At 41.7% G+C, this 25,331-nt stretch overlaps 1 protein-coding gene across 7 annotated transcripts in view; it reads right to left on the bottom strand.

The window, feature by feature from the left end:
* The window catches only part of DST (dystonin), a 732,471-nt gene that overhangs the window by 508,528 nt on the left and 198,612 nt on the right, over window positions 1–25,331 (bottom strand). For all 7 annotated transcript variants that reach the window (XM_073589123.1, XM_073589125.1, XM_073589124.1 and 4 more), the window contains one exon: window positions 24,031–24,123. In XM_073589123.1, coding sequence (XP_073445224.1) covers window positions 24,031–24,123 — 93 coding nt within the window. The remainder of the gene's footprint in view (window positions 1–24,030; window positions 24,124–25,331) is intronic.

The following is a 25,331-nucleotide window of genomic DNA, read 5'->3' as shown; positions in this document are numbered from 1 at the left end:
AAAGTTGTTGTCCAATTTGTCCTGAGCACGCTGATACCCCATATGTGGTGGGGGAACCACTGCTTGGGCGCATGGCAGAGCTTGGAAAAGAAGGAGCGCCGTTTGACTTTTTCAAACCAAAATTGGCTGGAATTGAGATCGGACACCATGTCGCGTTTGGAGAGCCCCTGATGTGCCTTAACAGTGGAAACCCCCAATTCTAACTCCAACCCTAACCCCAACACACCCCTAACCCTAATCCCAACCCTAACCATAACCCTAACACACCCCTAACCCTAATCCCAATCCTAACCCTAATCCCAACCCTAACGCTAATCCCAACCCTAACCCAAACGCTAACTCTAATCCAAACCCTAACCCCAACTCTAGCCCCAACCCTAACTTTAGCCCCAACCCTAACCCTAACTTTAGCCTCAACCCTAACCCTAACTTTAGCCCCAACCCTAACCCTAAATTTAGCCCCAACCCTTACCCCTTATTTTAGCCCCAACCCTAACCCTAACTTTAGCCCAACTCACTTTAGCCCCACTCTAACCCTAATGGGAAAATGGAAATAAATACTTTTTTATTTCATTATTTTTTCCCTAACTAAGGGGGTGATAAAGGGGGGTTTGATTTACTATTTTCATTTTATTTTGATTACTGTGATAGGGTCTATCTGCGGTCCAGTCTGATGGATGCCGCAGGTCCACGTCCGGTGCCTCCCATCTTCTTCATCGCTCCCCGGCATCGCGCTCCTGCGCAAGCATACTTCTCTGCCCTGCTGAGGGTAGACCAAGGTACTGCAGTGCGCAGGAGCTGGGAAAGGTCAGACAGCCCCAGCACCTGCGCACTGCACCACCTTATTCTTCCGTCAACAGGGTAGATAAGTACGCCTGCACAGGAGCTCGATGCCAGGGAGCAATGAAGCAATATGAGGGTGGCTTCGCAAGAAGATGGGAGGCGCTAGACCCAAACCTGCAACACCCATCGGACTGGACCGCACTGGACCACCCCCCCGGGTGAGTATAATAAAACTTATTTTTCTTATCATTCAGGTCAGATCAGAGGCTTATCTACAGCATTATAGAATGCTGTAGATAAGCCCTGAAAGGCAGTAGCCGCATCTTATATTGGCCAAAACTGCTGACAGGTTCCCTTTAAATTTCATTCTCAAAATTCTCAATTCACTGCTAAAATTTGTCTTCAGTGAATACAGATTTTCACAAAACTAGGATTGGAGATGGCAGAGTCTGTACTGTCGGAGCCTGTTCCAATATCAGAATCCTGTCTTTTCTGTGATGCCGAGTCAGTGTCCGTTATGATTGATGACCCAGAACGCGTGATGTCTGAAGAGTCCGAATCCTGTCCTGCCAGTGACTCAGAGCCTGCGTCCGTGTCTGATATCTTGACCGCTGTCAGCAGCTGCAGTACCAGGGACTGACTAGGGAGTGTTACCTGGTGGCCACCTGCAGCTCATGCCTGATTCCACCATCAGGAGCTCTAGCGAAAACCAGGTAGACGCTTAGCTACGCCCCCCTCTATACGCCCGGCCCCATGGCACAATGGGTCCACGATCCACGTGTGTGACAGATGTCATGGCAAAGAATAACCTCCTGTCAGTACATCAGTGTTGTAGGATATTAGGCTACCCATCAGACTATGATATTCAAGTTCCATAGAGTGACTGAGTAAAGTAAAAAAAAAAAGTTATAGGGAAACTGTCGTGTAAAATAACACTATTGACATGCAAATATGGGGTTTATCTTCAGGTTAATAGTGTTCTGACACCATGCGGCTCCAGCACTGACAAACCTGCTGCCGGGTGGAAAACAACTTTATTCCATCCACCAGCCTTGTTCTTTCAGTCATATGGGTGCGGCGCTGGCACAGTTTCAGTTACTGGTCAGTGTATAGAGAGTGGCTGATGTAACTAGGACCCGGCACTGTTACAGCTGTTACCATCAGGAGCTGGAAGCTCTCAGATGCTGCCAGAACACAGCAGCATTATTTTTATAGTATTTCGAAATCAACTGAATGGGGTGGATCTGTAGTATCCGGCTGCGGCCACTTCAGTATTGGTGGAGCTGCTTTTTTTGTCAACTTTAGGCCACCGCTGATGACAGCTGATCCGCAGGGGTGACAGGTGTCGCAGGCCACCAATAGAAAAAAGTAGTGGCCAAACACTTTAAAATAATTTAAGAAACAATAAGTTACAGGAGGAGACACATCAACATATGGATTTACATAAATTCAAATAGTAAAGTCAGATGGGATGTAAATATAAAAGGGGTCTTTCAGGACTTTAAGAATAGGTCGTCAACGCATTATTAGTAGAAAAAAGTGCCCATCATAGTTTATCCATGCTAAGCTCTGTACATACAAGTGAGGATGTGACAGGTACTGCAGCACAGCCCTTACTAGTGAACAGTGAGCTGCAGTACTAGGCACAACCTCTGCTCTAATGATCAGTAGGGATGCCAGAAGTTTAAGTATATGGATTGGATCCAATCAATGCTAAGTCAGACTTACGAAATATTACAAGCATTACATGTATTTCATGTTTTATTGTTATTTCATAGAAATACAAGTTTTGAATATTGCAAAACTCTATAAATAATAAAGCATTAAATATTCAGATTTAAAAAGCAGCAAGGGTATGTTTATAAAAAGTTACGGTACATTTATGGTAACTTTGCTTCTTCCAAGCTCTTGGGTGAATTCCATAGCTCCAGGGGAGTAAACTGTAGCACTTAGCTACTGGCTTGAAATATGTAGGTAACACACAGCCTGCTGCATGGGTTTGTACATGGCAATGCGCAATCTAATTAAGATTCTGAACTTAGTACAAACACAATTAGAAAAAAGAAAAACAAAAATTAAGTTATCATGGTTATCAAACCCAGAGAATATACAGTGAGAGAGGAATATATTAAAAACTCTAAGACATGGGTCTTAAAAATTAAAAACACAGCACAGGGGCTGCATGTGACCCACCTGGCTCCAATGTGCGGCCCCTGAGCTTCCAAGATGATCGCGTCCATGGAGTCAGGGGGACCACCGATGCCAGATGCACATTCAATTGAATTGTACTGAGTCACAGAAACGATCCCTCTGCATGACAATACCTATATTGGTCACGAACCAATCAGAGAAAGGTAGCTGATGTCGTTGTGCCCTTCATGGCAGCACATGACATCATTTCCATGCACTGCCCAGGCCGAGAAGGACACCATTTGTTGAGGGGGCAAAGTCAGGTGAGAAAAATGAGAAGAATCTTTGTTGTTTATGTGTATGTGAAAAACGGCATGTTGGGGGACATTATTACAAAAAGAAGACCAGGATGGGGACATTACTACAAGATGGGACCAGTATGAGGGAACATTACTACAAAATTGGACCAGGATAGGGACAATACTACAAAAATGGGACATTACTACAAGAAGGGGATCAGTATGGTGGGCATTACTACAAAAAGGTGAGTAGGATGGGGGACATTACTATAAGATAGCGACCAGTATGGGGAACATTACTACAAGATGGGACCAGGATGGGGACAGTACTATAAAAAGTGGAGTAGGAAGGTTACATTACCACAAGATAGGGATCAGGATGGGGGACATTATTGCAGGATTGGGGTCAGAATTACTATGTTGGGCTAAGTGTTAAACAATATTACTGTATGGGGCTGATTGGGGGACAAAAAAATGAAAATGTTTGTTATATATTAAGAAATTCAAAATAAAAATGATGTTTTATGTAAAAATTGCAATAAAAAAACTTGCACCATAACACATGTGATAAAACCATTAAAAACATAATCCAAAAACGGTACAAAATGATAGAACAAAATTTGTATCACTGAAATCTTGTTTCGCAAAGAATGTGGCCTGTCATATAAAAATTATTACTATGTGCGGTCCACTTAACGGCTGTGTTTGAGATCCCTGTTTAGACATACATAAAACTTATTTTGTACAATCAAAGCTTCCTAGTTAAGATCGGGATACAATATATAACAAATGCAACATTTGAATATATAAAAAAAAATAGCTCAGAGATCAGCAACCTCTCAGATTTGGTTCACACCTGATTGTACATGGAATTTTGCAAATTTTACAGTGAATATATTGTGCACAAAAATTGTAGTAGATTTTCTAAAATGTGTCATGTTCAATTCATTGCCAAAGATTTCACCTATTTTTCGACAAAATGTCAAAGCCACAGCACTTTCTGCATGTTAAATGTAATTTATCAGGGATATTATGCTCCCTGTGACATGCATGCTGATTTGAGGCATAAGTTCAGTGTACATATGAACTGTGGGATCCCCTGCCCTCCAGCCAATGATTCACAGGTTTCTCTGTATTGCTGTGCATAGGGAAAAATGTGTCACTCATTGCCTGTAGGGCATGGGGAGCGTGCATCTCACTTGCGATCAGCAAGTCTCACTACTTTGAAGGCTGCAACATAGGAAGGAATTTGATTTTCTGTAGTCACCTGCTTAAAGGATAAACCACTTTTCCAATAATCATGATTCAATAATTCATGATCCAGAAAAGAATATATATCTGCACTCATCAGCTTGTAATAAAATACACTATGATTTCTTTCCACAATCTGTACATACAGTGGTCAGGAGGCAATAAATGAGGCAGCCTTTCAATTGTCTCCTGGCCACTCAACCAGGGCCGGACTGGAACTAAAATTCAGCCCTGGCATTTGAAGTTACACAGGGGGCCACTAGTCACATGGTGACTATATAATATCTTTGTACACTTGTAGGTTACAAGAAGTGACACTTGTAGGTTACAAGAAGTGAGAGGAGATTAACACGACTATATAACATGTAGTCAGAGCTGTGCCCAGTATTTCAGCTCAGTCCTATTTATTGCTTTTAGTTGCAGTACTCCTCCCAAAGCTCTGTCCCCTTTTGTACGCACGGTGATAGAATTCCTGGCAGAACTGCTATCCATTGGGCAACGAGACCCCTGGTCATACCCGCCCCTATCATACCTCCCAACTTTTGAAGAAGGGAAAGAGGGAAAAAGGCTGCGTGCGCTGCTGCAAATTTTAGGCCACGCCCGGCCACACCCATTTCACAACTAATCACACCCATGCCCACTCCCAACCGCACCCATTAAGCACTGCTGATCACACTGACTGGTACTGAGGGCACAGTGGCAGGCATTATGGGCACATTTGCTGGCACTGTGGGCACACTGACTGATACTAAGGAAGAGAGAAAACAGAGAGAGAGAAAAAAGAAAACAGAGAGAGAGAGAGAAAGAAAGAAAGAAAGAAAGAAAGAAAGAAAGAAAGGAAAGCGAGAGAGAAAGAAAGAACAGAGAGAGAAAGAAGAAAGAACAGAGAGAAAGAAAGAGGGGAAAGAAACAAAGAACAGAAATAGACAGAGAAAGAACAGAGAGAGAGAAAGAAGTAATGAAAGAAAGAACAGAGAGAAAGAAAGAGAGGAAAGAAAAAGGGAAAGAAAGAAAGAGGGGAAAGAACAGAGAGAGAGAAAAAAGAAAGATTAGAGAGAGAAAGAAAATGAGGGAAAGACAGAACAGAGAATGAGAAAGAAAGAACAGAGAAAGAAAGAAACAGAGAGAAAGAAAGAAATAAAGATTCTATAAAGATACTATAGCAGCCCGGCTTCAATTGTAGTGCCCACCTGAGCCTCGGGGTGCAGGACATATCATAATCTGCTCACATGGCCGGCATCCCCGTTTCCAAGGCGATCCTGCTGTCTGCGCTGTTGGAGGACATGGTGATGGATCTGAAGCATTCCTAGTTCCGTCACAATCTCCTCATGAAATTAGCTCATTTCCAGTCAGCTTCCAGCACATCACTTCCGGTGGAACGTCATATGCGAGTTTTAAAATGGCTCCACTCCGTACACACACGGCTCCGCTCCGCATACCCCATACACACGCTGCGCGGCTCCGCTCCGTATACCTCGTACACGCGCGGCTCCGCTCCGTACACCTCGTACATGCGCGGCTCCGCTCCGTACACCCTGTAAACCCCTCCTGACCCCACACAGAAACTTACCCGCATCCAGCAGTGCACCATGACAACCAGCATGGCAGAGTCCTGCATACACACGGAGGTTCCTGATCATGTGACCCCTGACTCCTCCCCTCCTGTGACCTCATCAGAGGTCCTGTGCGCAGAGGGGGGGTCAGAAGTGGAAGTGCCGTGCAGTGTCTCATCCCGTCATTGCAGGAGGAGGACCCCGCATTGCAGTGCCCTGGAAGTAGGAACTACAGGCACCGGCCCTTCTAGCATTTGCCAGAAGTGCCCGGTGGTCAGTCCGGCCCTGCACTCGACGGATTAAATAAAGAAACTTTAGTGATTTTTAACATTAGTTGGTGAATGCCGCATATATATTCTTTTTTGGAACATATCGTTGAATCCTGAGCACCATCAGTAAACCCACGTATGGAGTCGCATTTCCCAAACTATTCTCTAAGCTTGGATATGAGTGTGTGTGGTGGTGCCAATTGAATACCTTTTCCAATCAAATACAGTTAGGTCCATATATATTTGGACAGAGACAACATTTTTCTAATTTTTGTTCTAGTCATTACCACAATGAATTTTAAACAAAACAAATCAGATGCAGTTGAAGTTCAGACTTTCAGCTTTCATTTGAGGGAATCCACATTAAAATTGGATGAAGGGTTTAGGAGTTTCAGCTCCTTAACATGTGCCACCCTGTTTTGAGTTGATTTGAGGTGTGGTGCTTGCATTTGGAAGGTTTTGCTGTGAAGGAAACATGCGGTCAAAGGAGCTCTCCAAGCAGGTGAAACAAGCCACCCTTAAGCTGCAAAACCAGAAAAAACCCATCCGAGAAATTGCTACAACATTAGGAGTGGCAATATCTACAGTTTGGTACATCCTGAGAAAGAAAGAAAGCACTGGTGAACTCATCAATGCAAAAAGACCTGGGCGCCCACGGAAGACAACAGTGGTGGATGATCGCAGAATAATCTCCATGGTGAAGAGAAACCCCTTCACAAGAGCCAACCAAGTGAACAACACTCTCCAGGAGGTAGGCGTATCAATATCCAAATCTACCATAAAGAGAAGACTGCATGAAAGTAAATACAGAGGGTTCACTGCACGGTGCAAGCCACTTATAAGCATCAAGAATAAAAAGGCTAGACTGGACTTTGCTAAAAAAAAACATCTAAAAAAGCCAGCACAGTTCTGGAAGAACATTCTTTGGACAGATGAAACCAAGATCAACCTCTACCAGAATGATGAAAAGAGAAAAGTATGGCGAAGGAGTGGTACAGCTCATGATCCAAAGCATACCACATCATCTGTAAAACACAGCAGAGGCAGTGTGATGGCTTGGGCATGCATGGCTGCCAGTGGCACTGGGTCACTAGTGTTTATTGATGATGTGACACAGGACAGAAGCAGCCAAATGAATGCTGAGATATTCAGAGCCATACTGTTTGCTCAGATCCAGCCAAATGCAGTCAAACTGATTGTCCATCTGTAGTATGAAATGACAACCAATGACCCAAAATATAAAGCCAAAGCAACCCAGGAGTTTATTAAAGCAAAGAAGTGGAATATTCTTGAATGGCCAAGTCAGTCACCTGATCTCAACCCAATTGAGCATGCATTTCACTTGTTAAATACTAAACATCAGACAGAAAGGCCCACAAACAAACAGCAACTGAAAACCACCGCAGTGAAGGCCTGGTAGAGCATCAAAAAGGAGGAAACACAGCAACTAGTGATGTCCATGAGTTCAAGACTTCAGGCAGTCATTGCAAACAAAGGTTTTTCAACCAAGTACTAGAAATGAACATTTTATTTACAATTATTTAATCTGTCCAATTACTTTTGGTCCCTTTAAAAACAGGGTGGCACATGTTCAGGAGCCAAAACTCCTAAACCCTTCATACAATTTTAATGTGGATACCCTCAAATGAAAGCTGAAAGTCTGAACTTCAACTGCATCTGAATTTTTTGTTTAAAATTCATTGTGGTAATGTCTAGAACCAAAATTAGAAAAATGTTGTCTCTGTCCAAATATATATGGACCTAACTGTAGATGCAGCTTTCCCTAGTGAAAACAGCTGAGCAGTGGGGGTCACAGATATCAATTGCCCTGCAAAACTCTACTTGGTCATCCATGTTAACATATTGATGGTCTGGGTCATTTGTGGCTTATCTCAGGTCTATATGACCTAACATGGCATACGACAGGCCCGTCTTCATAACCAGTCATTTCTCTAATGTGTAACTGCCATGACTGTACATCTCCCATCAGCATCAGGTACTTGGATTTCATCATTTATGCCTTCTGTAACTTTGTCCTTGGTTTGGAATATGTTTGTGAAACTCTATCTTCATGCTGACCATTCCACGTGATTATGTCCAAGTCTCCGAAGTATCACTTTCCTGCCAGTACCATCTGCCAAGGTCATAGCACGTAAATGACCTACATTTTAATGCCCACTCTCGGGAAGAGCTTAATAGTCCAGTGGCTCCAGAGACCATTTCTGCTCTTACACTACTTTTATTAGTCAATGAGTCTATAAAACAATTTATTCATATACTATTTTGAACGCTAAATGTCTCCTAATCAATCATTTTTTACACTGGTTGGAATGACAGATATGTTAGTCTAACTAACTGGATATTTTTTTTTACAGTCCAATAAAATGCAGAAAGACTTTTACTTTTATAACTACCCTATGGGTCCAACAAAGATCATGTCCAGCCTTTCCAAGTTACTTAAAAATATTTTCCATTGCTGCTGTTTTGGGGTTTTTAATTCACTATTATACTCTTTAAGTTACAAACCATCATAACTTGGGTTGTAGGCAATTTTGGATAGTTGCCAAACTAGTAGGATTTCCGAACCAAATACATTTCACTGTAACATCAGTAAGCTTAAAGACTGAACCCTGGTGACCTTTTTCTTACATCATTATTTCATGTCATTACAGGGTTAAGGGTTAGGAACTAAGTACCGGTATTTATTTCCTACACGTTAGATTTAACATCTAAAAATGAAATATTGGAAATCACTGCAAATGTCTTACTTTATTTTATAGGCGCAAACAAGACCATATTTCCAGCAAACACAACACAAACATAAAGACTTTGAGGCTTTGGATTTGTCCAGTATTGCTATTAAGTACCCATGTACATGACTGTATTTGGGGTGTGTTTCGTGCAGATCCAGTTCAAGTACATGGGGCTTTACTGAACCCTGTATATGCCTTTGGCTTCACATATATTATATGGAGGTTATTGTCATCAGATTCTGCACAAAGGTGACATTAAAAATTGAAGCACACTCCACTGCAAGACATGTACTGTAAAGAGCAGTACTTCAACATAAGAAGATATCTGTGCATCCACCACCTAAAGGAGTATGGCAGCACATGGAGGTCACATTGCTCTGTACTGGTGGGTGCATAGGCTTCATGCAGTGACACGTCAATGGGGCTTAAATGCAGGTGAAGTGAGAGAATAGCCTCAAATTAAAAAAAAAAAATTCCTGAGGAACATGGTTTAATTTCTTAAAATAAAAAAAATGGCTGAAAGAGTTTTTCTCTCTTTTTTTTCTATGACACCCACTTTTAGAAGAAATATAACTGAGAAAGAAAAAAAAACTATGAACCCTAAAAAAAACAAGCAATAAAATCCCTTTTCCTTAGTAACGCATGATGTCATGCACATTAGGGTATCGGAGTTTTCTTACTGCTCCTTCTGACTGTCCATGATCTTGAACCTTTTATACTCAGAGTTACGATACTTTGTCTCCTGCCTCATTATGGGAGGTAACTATACGGGGTGGCTCTACAGTATTAGTGCTCATATTCTAAGGTTTACTTGTGGCCATTTGTCTTTTTTTTATAAAAAACAATAATGCTTCTAACTTAACTAGAGGTGATTAGAATGGTGTCTAAAAAATGCAGCTTGGCTTGGAGACAAAGCAAAAATTCTTGACGAAGAATCTGTTAAATATAGAGTGTCTAAAATAATTCATCAAGAAGTAACATGACTAAGGCTCGGAGCATGCCCGGTAGGAACTTCACAAGCAAATGTTTTCAGGGAGACAGGTGCAATGTTAGAGAAATATGTAAGCAAGCTGTCAGTGTATTCTGGCAGACTCAGCACCTTAAGACATGAAAAGTTCCTGAACTTGACCAAGAAATTTGGAGAATTTAGAACTTGCAAATGGTGATATCCATAGCTGGAATTGTAACTCGATTTTCCAGCAAGAAATAATTACAGGAGTTCTCTGTGTTAGTATAAATACTACTGATTAAAGCAAACACTGGAAGTACTCGTGCCATGGAGCAAACACCAGGGAGACTAATTAAGGCTGGGTTCATATTGTGTTATGGCAGTACGTTAGACGGACTGCGTTACACTGCGGCATTAACGCGATGTAACGCAACCGTTAACGGTGCCATAGACTGCCATAATTCGGCGCATCACTAACGCATGTCCTAATCAGCATGCGTTAGCGATGTGCCATCATTCTGTGACAGACCCTCGGACGCGGTCTGCAGCGTCCGAGGGTCCGTCACTGCTAGCACAGATGAAGCTAGCGGGATCGCAAAACGCAATTGCATTAGGACAGTAGAGTTAACGCAGTCCACCAACGCTATGTGTTGAACAGATTGCATTAACGCATTGTGAACCTAGACTAACACTGTAAGGCTGGAGTCACACACAACCATTAAAAAATCGGTCCCATTTTAATAGTACGAAATCGCACAAAGAATTCTTGGCCAGATATCCGTCTGTCATCCCATTTTCCGGCAAGGAACCAATTTTAATCGCATCTAAGCATCAAATTGACATCCAATGCCAATGCCTGATGCCCTATCCTGTAGACCTGGAGAAGTTGTGCGATTTAATCGCAAGTCACACGTTTGGTGCCTTTTCCATGCGTTTTTTTATCGCATCCATAGACTTGCATTGGGGAATCCGATCCGAAAATCGGTGACAATCGCAGCATGCTGCGATTGTCTCAGTCCGAGGATCGGATGCGATAAAAAATCGCATGATGTGAGCTGCCCCATAGAATAACATAGGTTCGAATGCAATGCGATTTTTTATCGCATTGCATTCGACCGTTTTAATCGCTAGTGTGACTCCGGCCTTATAAAGGAAAATTGGAGAAGTTGATCGGCGTAACCATCCAGGTTCCAGCACACACTTGAAAAAGAACTCTTACAAATAAAAGGTGGAGGCTCAATGGATAATACTGGGCTTTATTTGCAATATCCAAGACAACCCCTTTAATTACTAAAGATAATATTAAAATGAATATTAAAATGAATATCACTTTTCAGTTTTCCATAAAGTAGAAAAGATAATAATAAATGTTATTAACTTATTAAAGGAATGGATTTCATTGCTTTTTTGTTATTACTGTTTAGTTCCCATGATTAAATAGTTGTGTGTGTGTGCGTGCTATAATTTTTTTCTTACGCACTGATCCCAAGGCAAATGGGAAAAGAAGAATACAATGAAACGTTTCAAGCTTTGAATCCCTTAAAAGGAAAAAACTTGGAAGAAGTGTGAAGAAATATGCATAACACATTTTATGATAAAATATCAGACAGATGCATCTTGCCCCCCCCCAACCCCCACACACACATCCTGCAGTTTTCCAGTGCCAAAAAAAATAAATGCAACCCAAGAACATCACCAAGACTCTGCCATGCTTCACTTTAGGCTGGGTCTACTTTTCAGCGGACGCTACATTCTTTCTCCTCCAGTTGTATCAGACCCGGTAAGTTCTAGTTTTGTTTCATCACTCAAAAATACTCTTACTGTTGCTCTTATTCATTCTTGTCTGGACTATTACAACTCTCTACTAATTGATCTACCCCTCTACTGAACTCTCCCCTCTACAATCTGTCATGAATGCAGCAGCCGGGATCATAATCCTTTCCAACCAATACACCAATGCCTCTACCCTGTGTCAGCTGTCCTACTGGTTTCCCATCCACCACAGCGTTCAATCTAAACTTATTACTCTCGCCCAAAAAGCGCTTGACGGTTCAGCACCACCCAACATCTCCTCCCTCGTCTTAGTCTACCAACCTATACGTGCCCTCCGTTATACTAATGACTTAAAACTAAAATCCTCATTAATCCGAACCTCCCATTCCCAGCTCTAAGATTTCTTGCATGCTGCACCAATTCTTTGGAAAGCACTACTCAGGACAATTCGATTAACTCTCAATACCCACAGTTTTAAGCGTGGCATAAAAACGCACTTATTTAGACTGGCCTATTGCTTCACCTCACTTATCTAACTAACCCTGATTGGACCATAGAAAATTTCCTTCAGAATCATGACCCTCATAGCACCTGTTCTCACACCCACTTTGCACTTAATAGCCCTCTGTGTCTTTACTTATACACATACTGACTGGTGATCCGTTCATGTGAACGCCCTATTTAGTATATTATGGCTGTATTGTACAATATAAGCACATTTTACCTTTTGTATTTCTCCTATTTCCTCATAGATTGTATGCTTGCGAGCAGGGCACTCACTCCTTTTGGTATTTGTGTAATGTGTTTTTCTGTAATGTCTTTATTGTCTGTACAAGTGCTGCGGAATATGTTGGAGCTATAACACTTAATTATTATATGGGGTTGAATAAGTTTAAAACTATAGTAGTCATTATTGTGTCATTTTGTATTAAATTTGGAGAAATCACTGTTTAGATGAGATGTATGTGTTGAGCTTTTTACATTTTTCTTGTTTATTGGCTTATTGCAAACTGCAGAACGTTTGTACATTTTGCTAATGACCCTAATTCACAATAACGGCTGAATCATTTTAATTGTAACTGTATGTATGACAGTGTATTAATATACTTTCAATTGTAAGAAAATAAAAAGTCAAAAGAGTTATTTTATTTTTACCACAATAAAACATTACTCCTTATAGTACCCACTTCATCAGCTGTTAGACTACTTTTGGGACTGGTATTGGGAATCTAATGCCAGTAATCTCTCCACACAATGTCAGACACACTGCCAACTATAAAATGTCATCCAAAATATCCCCATAGAGTGACAACTACAGAAGAGCTGGGAAAAGTGCAGACAGCAGGCCACATTCAACCCCCCAGCTTTTCCAGTCTGGCCTGTGGACCGAGGCAGCCGAAAGGCTGGAAAAAGTGGCCCACAGGCCGCATCGTGCCATCGCCCGCCGATGCCCTCTTCTGGCAACCGTCTCCTCGGGAGGTAGACAGTGCTAAATACATTGGTGGATCACAGAACCATTGGCTCCTTCTTCCATCAATCAGTGTGAGAAACAGCAAATGCAATGATGTCACTTCATCCTGTCTCCAGTATGAAGAGTCAGTGCACCAGAGATAGGAGCAGACGCCAGAGGAAATAGAGGGAGGTAAGTATGTGTAGTTTTTTATTTCCTATGTGCATGGGAGTTTTTCATGTATTTAGGAGGCTGTTTGGAAGTTTATACTGTATATAGGAGGCTATGGGGCTGCTCATACTGTATTTAGTAGGCCATGTGAGGGCTCATAATGTATAAAGGGACTATATGGGGTGGGCTCATACTGTATAAAGTGGCTATGTGGGGTCTCATACTGTATATAGGGAAGCTATGTGGGGGCTCATACTGTATATAGAGATACTATGTGGGTGCTTATACTGTTTATAGGGGGCTATGTTGGGGCACATACTATATATAAGAGGCTCTGTAAGATTCATAATGTATATTGAGAGGCTATGTGGGGGCTCATATTGTATATAGAGAGGCTATGAGGGAGCTCATACCTTTTATAGTGGTTAGGAGTGCGGTCATACTGTGTATAGGAGGCTATGTGAGGTCTCAAACTGTTTATAGTGGGCTATGTGGGGGCTCATACTGTATATAAAAGCTTATATAAAGCTCATACTATATATATGGGCTATGTGAGAGCTTGTATTGTATATAGAGAGACTATATGGGGGCTCAATTTGTATATAAGAGGCTATGTGAGGGCTCATATTGTATACAGAGAAGGCATGTGGGGGTTCATTATGTAGATAGAGAGGCTATGTGGGGGCTCATACTGAATGTAGGGCGCTATACGCGGTCTTATATTTTATATACGGGGCAATGTGGGGGCTCATACTGTATGTAGGGAGCTGTGTGGGGGCTCATACTATATATAGGGGGCTGTTTCCAGGTTCATACGGTACATAGGTGGATGTTTGTGCACTTAATTTTGTTCAGTATTAAGTGATAACATATTAATTACAATAATTATTGTTTTATATTATTATTATTAATATTGAGCATAATTAATTTCTACCTATTTATTCAGCCCTCCCCAACAGTCACAATCTGTCATGTGGCCCCTCAGGAAATTTAGTTGCCCACCCGTGAACTACAATATATAGTATATTTGACAAAGTTAAAGAGGTTGTCCAGTGACTTACTGGCCAGTGAGTGTCCCACTGGTGGGTCCCGCTCTGATCGGCAAAACGGGGAATTTTTATCCCATTGATGGGGAACATTTATCCCTGTTACAAAATTAGGAGGCAGGTTGGATTCCCATCCACTGCTCCATACATTCTCTATTAATAAAGATGGGAGGACACCTGGATGTTTGAGTCCAGCCAAAGAGTTACAAAAAGTTTGGGTTCGGGTACCAGAGCAGTACCCAGACTCCATTCACTTAAATGGGGGGCCCGAACATCCAGTGTTTGCCGCACTTTCTTGTGCATGACAGCGTGGCAAACACTTCTTCTGATCGGCAGTAAAATCATTACCACCGGTCAGACAGACGTGGTCCCCACGCTGTATTTTTGATAACCAGCCAGGCAAAACTCGCTGTCAACTTCAGCAAGGCTGGTTATCAATAATAGTGTGGTCCCCATGCCGTATTTTGTGTATATATATATATATATATATATATATATATATATATATATATATATATATATCAAGTTTATTGAGGTATTTATACATGTCAATCATTATTAACAGAAAGAGAAGAGAACATACCGCTTCTACTATCACAGACAAAAAGTAATTATATAGCAACTATGACAGTTTTGCCCTAGAAAATCATACATATGAAACAAATTATGAATGAGCGCCTGAAGTGCTTGTTCATATAGGCAATTAACATCAGTACAACTTTGTCTATAATTGAAGGTACCTAGACTAAGATTCTAGGTCTGTGAAAGAATAGAAGATAGAGAAGAAAAAGGGAAAGAAGAAAGGATAGGGAAAAAAAGGGGGTGGGGAGGGGGGGGCATGCCGTATTTTTTAATTATTTAAATAAATAATTTAGAAAAATGGCGTGGGGTCCCCCATTTTTGACAACCATCCTTGCTGGGAGCTGGTATCCTCAAGGTGGTAAGGGGCCATGGACGCTGCCCCTCCAGTCTAAAAATAGCAGCCTGCAGCCACCGAGAAAAGGCACATCTATTAGATGCGCCAATTCTGGTGCTTTGCCTGGCTTTTCCCACTTGCCCTGTAGCAATGGAAAGTGGGGTTCATATTTGAGGGGTTGATGTCACCTTTGAATTGTAGGGGAAACATCAAGCCCACGGCTTAGTAATGGAGAGGCTTCTACAACCCCTGGCAAAAATTATGGAATCACTGGCCTTGGAGGATGTTCATTCAGTTGTTTAATTTTGTAGAAAAAAGCAGATCACAGACATGGCTCAAAACTAAAGTCATTTCAAATGACACTGGGAGCGCCTCAATAACTCGTACCTATAAGGGAAACCTTTCTGGCAACTATTTGCACTCGGTGCAGTTCCCTGACTGACCTGGGGCAAGTTGTGGCGCCAGAGAGCCGTTCCCTGCTGGGCTCTTCCTTCCCCTCCTCAGAGGTGAGTGAAGTCAACACACCCCTCCCTTGTGCGATCCATCACACAGGGCAAGTGGAAAGAGCCGGTCAAAGCGCCAGAATTGGTGCATCTAATAGATGTGCCTTTTCTGGTCAGCTGCGGGCTGCAATTTTTATGCTGGGGGGGGGGGGGGGGAATATCCATGGCACCTTACCAGCCTGAGAATACCAGCCCCCAGGTGTCTGCTTTAGCAAGGCTGGTTGTCAAACATGTGGGGGACCCCACGCTGTTTGTTTTTTTTATTTATTTAAATAATAATAATGTCTATATTTCCGCTTTTCACATGTAAAGCGCCATGGAATAAATGGCGCTATATAAATGCATAATCATAATAATAATGAAAAAAATTGGAGTGGAACCCCTCTATTCTTGATAATCAGCCTTACTGAAGCTGACAGCTGAGGGTTGGAGCCCCATACCTTCAATCACAGCTGGGGGTTCATGCTGTCATATGACAGCGTGGCAAACGCAGCTGTCTAACTGACGGTGATGATTTTAGCACCAATCTGAAACATTGTGTGCAGCGCTGACAAACACCCGGTATTCGGGGGGGCCAAACCTGAACAGTAACATTGACTTCCTGGTGACGTCCATGCTAAAACAGTAGGTGTTTGGTACGGATGCCGAACTTTACTGTTCAGGTTCGCCCATCTCCATCTATTAACGCTTAAGAATCCTAGTAAAAACTAAATTGTAAGGAAAGTTATATTGGGAAAATTAAGTTTTGATGCTGTAACCACCGCTAAAAGAAAATACTGCACTAATATGGCACCAATAGTTGTTAGGAGGAATTTTTTCTTAGTTGTGTACCATTATGGAAATAAGTTACAGATGCCAAGGAGCATGCATGATCTCGCAGGACCAAACCCTGCTCCACAGGGTGATCTCATCATACATAAATGCTGCAGCCACTGACTCACATTAGCAGCATACTGATATAACGTCACGTGCAGCTTTCAGCTTCTACTGAGAAGGTGTGGTGCTTCCCATGTTCTTTGCTGCATTGCTGTGTGACAGTGAGTACAAACCTAATTATTGGAAATGCTCATAATCTGAAGGGAGAGTAAGGCACAATCATACGGCTTTTATTCTTTCACAGTATGCCACCTAGGATCCTGAGAAGAGTTCTAGCTACTAAACATCCAAGAATCACTTTCCACTAAAATATATGGGAAATGTAGACAATAGTGACCACGATCATTTGGTCTTTTCCATGTATTCTGATTGTGGTTATTCAAAGCTCCCATAAGTTTAAGCATAGGTTCACACTGAGTTTTTTTACAGTCGAATTTCACAAAGAACACAAACCGTTTCCGTTGCAAATTCTGTACACGTGGGATTTTTCTGATGTTTACTCTACGTTTTCTAACTAACCCTGAGACTAACCACATTTTCCTTCCACAATATATTATAAAATGCTTTATGTCTGAACAGGATTGCCAACTGGACTCTTTCATTTTTCTGGACAGTTTAACCAAAAAAAATAACACAGACAATATTTTTTACACATTGGAAAACCATACAAAATGCTGTAATTATTATTGACACATATTTATAGCCCATAATTCTGATATGAAGATATCGGCTGCATTCACTGTTAACAGTAAAATAATGATAATTACAGACAAAATTATCTGTATAAGTTTCGGCAGCTTCAAAAAAATTACGGACACCTTGAATTTTTTTAGAGACAGGGCAAAAAAGTGCCCTATATATACAGACAATCTTGGAATTTCAACCCTAAGTCTGACATAGACCCAGAACAAAGATAAATTGTAACTTTCTTCTGCAAGCTCTATAGGACAGACATAATGCGGGGAACCCGCGTTCACTGGTCTCCTTACCGCTGACGGCCGGTGCTACACATTCACTGCCTCTCTAGCTATATCTAGAGCCCTGACAGGCCACACTCCCCTGACTGTCTGTTGCAGGTTGGACACATAACAATCTGGGATTTGTAGTCCTACGAAACATCTTCTCTAACCCAGGGATCTCATCTCAACTATTCAAAAATAATGCCTCAAATATCGTTCGCCCATATTGACTAAAATAAGGTGAACAACCCTAAAATGAATATGCAACCCTAACATATCTTCTGGATTACTTCCTCTGCAACGTAAGACTGATTGTGGTCTGTAAACTGAAAGAGATGTGTTCACATTTGGAGGCTGGAAAGCTGTTTTACTTAGTCCTAGCCAAACAACACATCCCATACACTTCTTCGAGCAGAGAAATCCCCTTAATAACGTCCGTATGCCTTAATAAAATATATGGAAGAAAAATCTGAATATAATCTGATCACTTTGTCTTTCTTCCTTGCCTATTTATATTTCCAAAGTAGAAGGATTAGTGAATGTCTACATCATGTGGATTTATACTCATTCTATTATACAGCTTCGCAGTCACTTGACTCTGGATTCACTTTTCTGCCTTAGACCCTGTTAACAGCTGTTGCAGAGCCTCTGGGGAAGATTACATAGTACTTGTCGAGAATATCACAGCTACGTCATAGGGGTCCCTTGGGCCCTGCTGGTGTCAGTCATGCAACGGATCCCTCACAGCATTGCTGTTACCACTGTAAGCCAAAGACATCATGCAGATGGTAACTTGTTGTCTTAAAGGGAATCTGTCAGTAGGACCAACCCTCCTAAGCCATTTATATGGGCTTGCAGGTCATAGTAAGCTGAATTACTGCATTTTTTGGACCCTAAGATGCACTTTTTTTCCCCAAAAAAATAGTCCAGATGTACCTTCTGTGTCTGTAGATGGGGAGAGGCTGCGGCGGCGAAGCTGGTCACAGGAGGCAGGAGTCGGCTGATGCAGCTAACCTCTGTGCCTGCTGCTAAAGAAAAATGAATATTCACTGCTTCCTACGCCCATAATCCCTCCCACCTCTGTGCACTGAAGCTGGCAACAAAAGGTGGGAGAGACTATGGACATATGAAGTAGTAAATATTCATTTCTCTTTAACACCAGGCACACTGTTCACCGCAGCTGCCGGCTCCTGCCTCCTGTGACCTGAGCGCTCACGTGTGCCTGCTACTAAAGGGAATGAATATTCACTGCTCTCCATTCCCATGGGCATGGGGAGCAGTGAATATTCATTTATCTTTAATTGCAGGCATAGTAGCAGCAGCCGCCAGCTTCCTGCAACGACTGGTCGCTCATGTGTGTTCACTATTTAAGAGAATGAATATTCACTGCTCCACACACCCATGGGAGTGGAGAACAGTGAATATTCACTCCATTTAGTAGCAGGCATACGTGAGCACAGAGCAGCTGAGGGGCCAACGGCTGTGGCTATCAGCGTGCCTGCTACTAAAGAGAGATGAATATTCACTACTCCCAATGCCCATGGTCCCGGGCGTGGGGAGCAGTGAGTTTTTCGGCAGGTGTCTTTGACTTGTAAGCAGCGCATGATGTCACTGTCACGCGATACTTACAAGCATAAATCAGCTGCTGGCATCAGAAGAGGACAATGCAGGGGAGCGCAGGGAAGGTAAGTAGAATGTTTTTCTTCTTTTTTTTATGGTTTTCTGATGAAGGCAATGCATACAAGGATGGGGGATGGAGGCCATGCATACCAGGATAGGGATGAGGGGGCTCTGCATTCCAGGTTCGCATTGAGGGTGCCATGCATACCAGAATAGGGATGAGGGGTCCATGTATAACAGAATGGGGATGAGGGGACAATGTATACCAGGATAGGGATGAGGGGGCCATGTATTGTAACAGGACGGGTATGAGGGGACAACGTATACCAGAATGGGAATGAGGGGACCATGTATAACAGGCTGACGATGAGGGGGGACTGAGGACATTATATATATATATATATATATATATATATATATATATATATATATATATATATATATATATATATATATATACACACACACACACTGCTCAAAAAAATAAGGGGAACACTCCAAGTAAATCAAACTTCTCTGAAATCAAACTGTCCACTTAGGAAGCAACACTGAATGACAATCAATTTCACACGCTGTTGTGCAAATGGAATAGACAACAGATGGAAATTATTGGCAATTATCAAGACACCCTCAATAAAGGAGTGGTTCTGAAGGTGGGGACCACAGACCACATCTCAGTACCAATGCTTTCTGGCTGATGTTTTGGTCACTTTTGAATGTTGGTTGTGCTTTCACGCTCGTGGTAGCATGAGACGGACTCTACAACCCACACAAGTGGCTCAGGTAGTGCAGCTCATCCAGGACGGCACATCAATGCGAGCTGTGGCAAGAAGGTTTGCTGTGTCTGCCAGCGTAGTGTCCAGGGGCTGAAGGCGCTACCAGGAGACAGGCCAGTACACCAGGAGACGAGGAGGGGGCCATAGGAGAGCAACAACCCAGCAGCAGGATCGCTACCTCAGCCTTTTTGCAAGAAGGAAAGGAGGAGCACTGTCAGAGCCATGCAAAATGACCTCCAGCAGGCCACAAATGTGCATGTGTCTGCACAAACGGTTATTAACCAACTCCATGAGGATGGTCTGAGTGCCCAACGTCCACAGATGGGAGTTGTGCTCACAGTCCAACACCATGCGGCCACCCAAAGAAATGCCACCCCACACCATTACTGACCCACTGCAAAACCAGTCATGCTGAAGGATGTTGCAAGCAGCAGATCGCTCTCCACAGCATCTCCAGACTGTCACGTCTGTCACATGTGTTCAGTGTGAACCTGCTTTCATCTGTGAAAAGCACAGGGCTCCAGTGGCAAATTTGCCAATCCTGGTGTTCTGTGGCAAGTGCCAAGCGTCCTTCACGGTGTTGGGCTGTGAGCACAACCTCCATCTGTGGTCGTCGGGCACTCAGCCCATCCTCATGGAGTCGGTTTCTAACCATTTGTGCAGACACATGCACATTTGTGGCCTGCTGGAGGTCATTTTGCAGGGCTCTGGCAGTGCTCCTCCTTTTCCTCCTTGCACAAAGGCTGAAATAGCAGTCCTGCTGCTGGGCTGTTGCCCTCCTACGGCCCCCTCCACGTCTCCTGGTGTACTGGCCTGTCTCCTGGTAGCGCCTTCAGCCTCTGGACACTACGCTGACAGACACAGCAAACCTTCTTGCCACAGCTCGCATTGATGTGCCATCCTGGATGAGCTGCACTACCTGAGCCACTTGTGTGGGTTGTAGAGTCCGCGTCTCATGCTACCACGAGCGTGAAAGCACAACCAACATTCAAAAGTGACCAAAACATCAGCCAGAAAGCATTGGTACTGAGATGTGGTCTGTGGTCCCCATCTGCAGAACCACTCCTTTATTGAGGGTGTCTTGATAATTGCTAATAATTTCCATCTGTTGTCTATTCCATTTGCACAACAGCATGTGAAATTGATTGTCAATCAGCGTTGCTTCCTAAGTGGACAGTTTTATTTCACAGAAGTTTGATTTACTCGGAGTTATATTCTGTTGTTTAAGTGTTCCCTTTATTTTTTTGAGCAGTGTGTATATATATAATACAAAAGTATATATATATATATATATATATACACAGTATATACACACACATACACACATCTCAGGATGGAGGATATTAGTACAGAATTGACCACATTTTTTGCTTCAATTTTTTTTCTATTTTCCTCTTCTAAAACTTAAGTGCGTCTTATGGTCTGGTGCGTATTATAGCACAAAAATACAGTAGTTGATACCTTGATATCTTCTATCTGATGTCTTATTCCAGAAAAATCCACATTTTTCTCAATATGTAATTAAAGATCTATGGGCCGAACATAGATCTCCCTGAGAATCTGCCTCCAGAGCATATTTTAAATTAAAGTGGGTGATTGGGTGATACCAGTGTGAGACATGTAGATCAGGAGAGTTGACATTACTTGTCACACACTTGTAACAACCACTTTCAATTAAAATGAGCTATGGAGGTAGATCCTCAGGGAGATCTATGTCCGGTCCATAGATATTAATAGCTCATTTACATATTAAGAAAAACATGGATTTTTCTAAGACATCAGATCACATATGTAAAGGTATCATTTTGTTCCGGTTCCTATGACCTACATGCCCATACAGATAGCTTAGGAGGTTTGATCTTACTGACAGATTCCCTTTAATAGTTTATTATATTACAAATTGCAACTAAAACAGAGTGAGAAACATGAAACTGTTGCTAGTGCCGACATCTAGTGGTTATTCTTCAGACTGCAGAAATATCTACTAACATCACATATCGCACCAAAGAGAAGCAGCTCCAGACATCACATTAGGGCTGAGTTAATTAAATGTATGACCAAACATAGCAGGATAAACCTTAAGTTGATAAATTTGTACAGCCCTCGAATGATGTTCCCAATATCCAAATGTCCCTTAGCAGAAAAAAGGTACCCAACACCTTATGTAAGGGAACAAGTCCACTTACCTATAGCCAATGTGGCACAAAAAATATCGTGTGACTTGACTACTAGGAGCAACAAGAAAATATCCTGAACTCTTAGGGCCTGATTCATTAACACATTTGTGCCTTTTTTTTGTCTTTGTCTTAAAAAAAAAAAAAAAAAGTCACAAATGTTAGTCTCCGCCAAATGGAATGATTTTAAGTACTCCAGATATTGTAACATGTTATTTTGTGCACTTCAGTGAAATGTGCTACTTTTTGGCACTAAAAATTGCAACACAGAACAAAAACAAGAACAAAAAACATTTTTGATTTTGTGCAAAATTCATGAATCACGTGTACCATTTTGAAGAAGTTGGCGAAAAAAACGTCAATGAATGCCACTAGGAAAAAAAATAGAAATTACTTTAAAAAAGAAGGCAAATCATGAACTAGGCATAATGAGTCGAATGTATTCTATCATTGCTCCTGTTAGACACCCGGCACATATTTTTTTATGTTGGTTTGGCTAGTAAAAGATCAGACGTGTCCATACGCTATGACGGATTGCGAACAGGCATTTGGTGCTAGCTGTATTATCATGGACTGGCATTATAAAATGTCATGTATAATCCAGGAAACCATTGACACTTCTAAAAAAATCCATTATCACTCATGAGATTAAAAAATAGGAAAGCTACTTTCTATCCAACTGTTTCTTCTAACCACACAGGAAGGAACCCATGGTACCACATATTGTACAGAAACATCTAAGAAAACGCCTGACTTGTTACTGATCAAACTGTACATTTATGGCCTCATTCAGATGTCCGTGTTGCTCGCATGTGTTGTATCCATTCTTCTTCAATTATACAACATGTACTTATTAGAATCTATGCTGATGTTCACATGTCCATGCTTTTTTGTGGACCAAGTGTCTGTCCAAAACACAGAGATATGCCCGATTTTTTCCGGCAGCATGGATGACTGCCCATCAATGGGTTTATGAAAAATATATATACGGATGGAATGCGCGTGCTGTACGCATTTAACATTGGAAAGAAGAAGCTTTGTAACTTATTTATATCGTTATCCATCTGTAAAAAACATTGATGACACACTGATCCAAAACACTGATGACACACGGTGCCATTTTTTCAAGTATGTGTTTAAACATGGATGTGCGAATTAGGCCTAAAGGTAATCTGTCAGCAGATTTTTGCTATTTAAACTGACAGCACCATGACATAGGGACAGAGACCCCGATTCCAGCGATGTATCACTTAGTTTACGGGGGGCAGCTGTTATAATAGCCAGTTTTCTCTGCTGCAGATTGAGCAGAGCTCAGTTGTTCAGCTGTGTATTACCCTGCTCACACCACAGCTTTCTAGCTACACTGTATAGTGACAGAGAGCTGCTAATCAGTGATGGGGGTGTGGTTGGACTAGGAGGCACAAGCCAAGTTGTCCTGTAGTGATAATCATCTGCTGATAAAACACTGATTGTATTAAAACACAAAAACACAGACCAGTAAGTGACACATTGCTCTAACCAGGCTCTCTGCTCCTATTTTATGGTGCTATCAGATTACATAGCAAAAACCTGCTGACAGATTCCCTGCAAGACAGTGATGGATAAACTAGTAAACCAAGTGAATTTTATTTTAGACATGGCTTGCAATAAAAATTACTAAGCTACAAAAAAAAGGAAGATATTAAAATAAACCCTTTTTCTGATGCAGTGATTCTTTAGGAAAAAAAACAAGTGCAAGGCTTCATAAACTAGCAAAATTATGGTGTAGTAATGTCCTACCTGAAAGTGCAGAATGATGGTCCATATTAAGCCCAAAGTCAATTTGGGATTCCCATCTGTTATGTCGTCATTTCTTATATTCACTAATTTCACCTGCAATAAAGTGTAACAGTCAATGAAAGGGATGTAATACAATCAGCTTATAACTACATACAGGGAAAAAACATTTACAATGGACATCATAGTTATAAAGTTATACCCCGTCCCTAGCCTAACTAGGAGCCAGGAGTTATTTATCATGCATCATATACTTACATACAAGTATTAGGCCTGTGCTACTCTGAAGGATGGACAAAAATATTACAATTTGAGACTCCTCAGTGTTTGATACCTTTTAATGACTAACTGAAAAGATGGTAACAAATTGCAAACTTTCGAGACTACTCCGGAGAGACACTCTATGGAGAGAGACAAAGGCATGGGTGGCCTCAGAAAGACCTTTTTGAACCAGGGCTGCCATCCAAGAACAAATGAAAAGTAGGTTACAAGAGCCACCAGAATATCAAGGAATCATCTTCTTCATTACAAAACTAAAGCAAAAAATAACCAGGTGCCTCTATTAGTCACCTAGAATCCAAATCTGGAGGTGTTCAGGGGGGCTAAAAGGAAACTATAACCTTTCCTACAAAAAGATGCAAGATTACAATTCATATTTCCAGACCCCCCCACTTCTGTGTTTTAGCTAGCCCCAAAATCTAAGAAACATCGTTGTCAGAAGCTCCCACAGAGACAGAAAAAAAATTGTCCTCTTCTGCGTAAATATGTGATTCTTCAGATGTTCTATTAGTCTAGCCTGATGAAGAGACCTGAGTAGTCTCAAAAGCTTGCAATGTGTTACATTTTTATTGGCAAACTGAAACGATGGTATAAAAAACTGAGGACTCTCAAATTTTCATACTTTTCTATCTAGAGACTATTACAGTACAAAAATATATATTTTTCCTGTATCTGAAGGATGTAGTCACTAGATCAGTATACTGTTCTAAACTATACTTCTTTAACATGTGATAGAGCTTCACATTTTTTGCATAAAGTTGACTTACGGTATATATTCTGTGCAGCCTGACGACTCCACTAAAGGGAATCTAAGAACGTACTGCATACAGTGGTGTACTATGAGGCTGGAGTCACACACAACGAATAAAAAATCGGTCCCATTTTAACGGTCCGAAACCGCACAAAAGTATCTTAACCAGTGATCCGTTTTTGATCGATTTTTCTTCATTGATGCGATTTTAATCGCATGTAAGGATCCTTTTGACATCCTTCTTGTGAGATTTTCTCGCAGGATAGCTAAATGG

Source organism: Dendrobates tinctorius, unplaced genomic scaffold, assembly GCF_039654945.1.
Source record: "Dendrobates tinctorius isolate UK_male_01 unplaced genomic scaffold, ASM3965494v1 ptg000107l, whole genome shotgun sequence".
Lineage (NCBI taxonomy): Eukaryota > Metazoa > Chordata > Amphibia > Anura > Dendrobatidae > Dendrobates > Dendrobates tinctorius.
The sequence above is the reverse complement of the archived record's forward strand: the minus strand, read 5'-3'. Positions and strand labels throughout refer to the sequence as shown.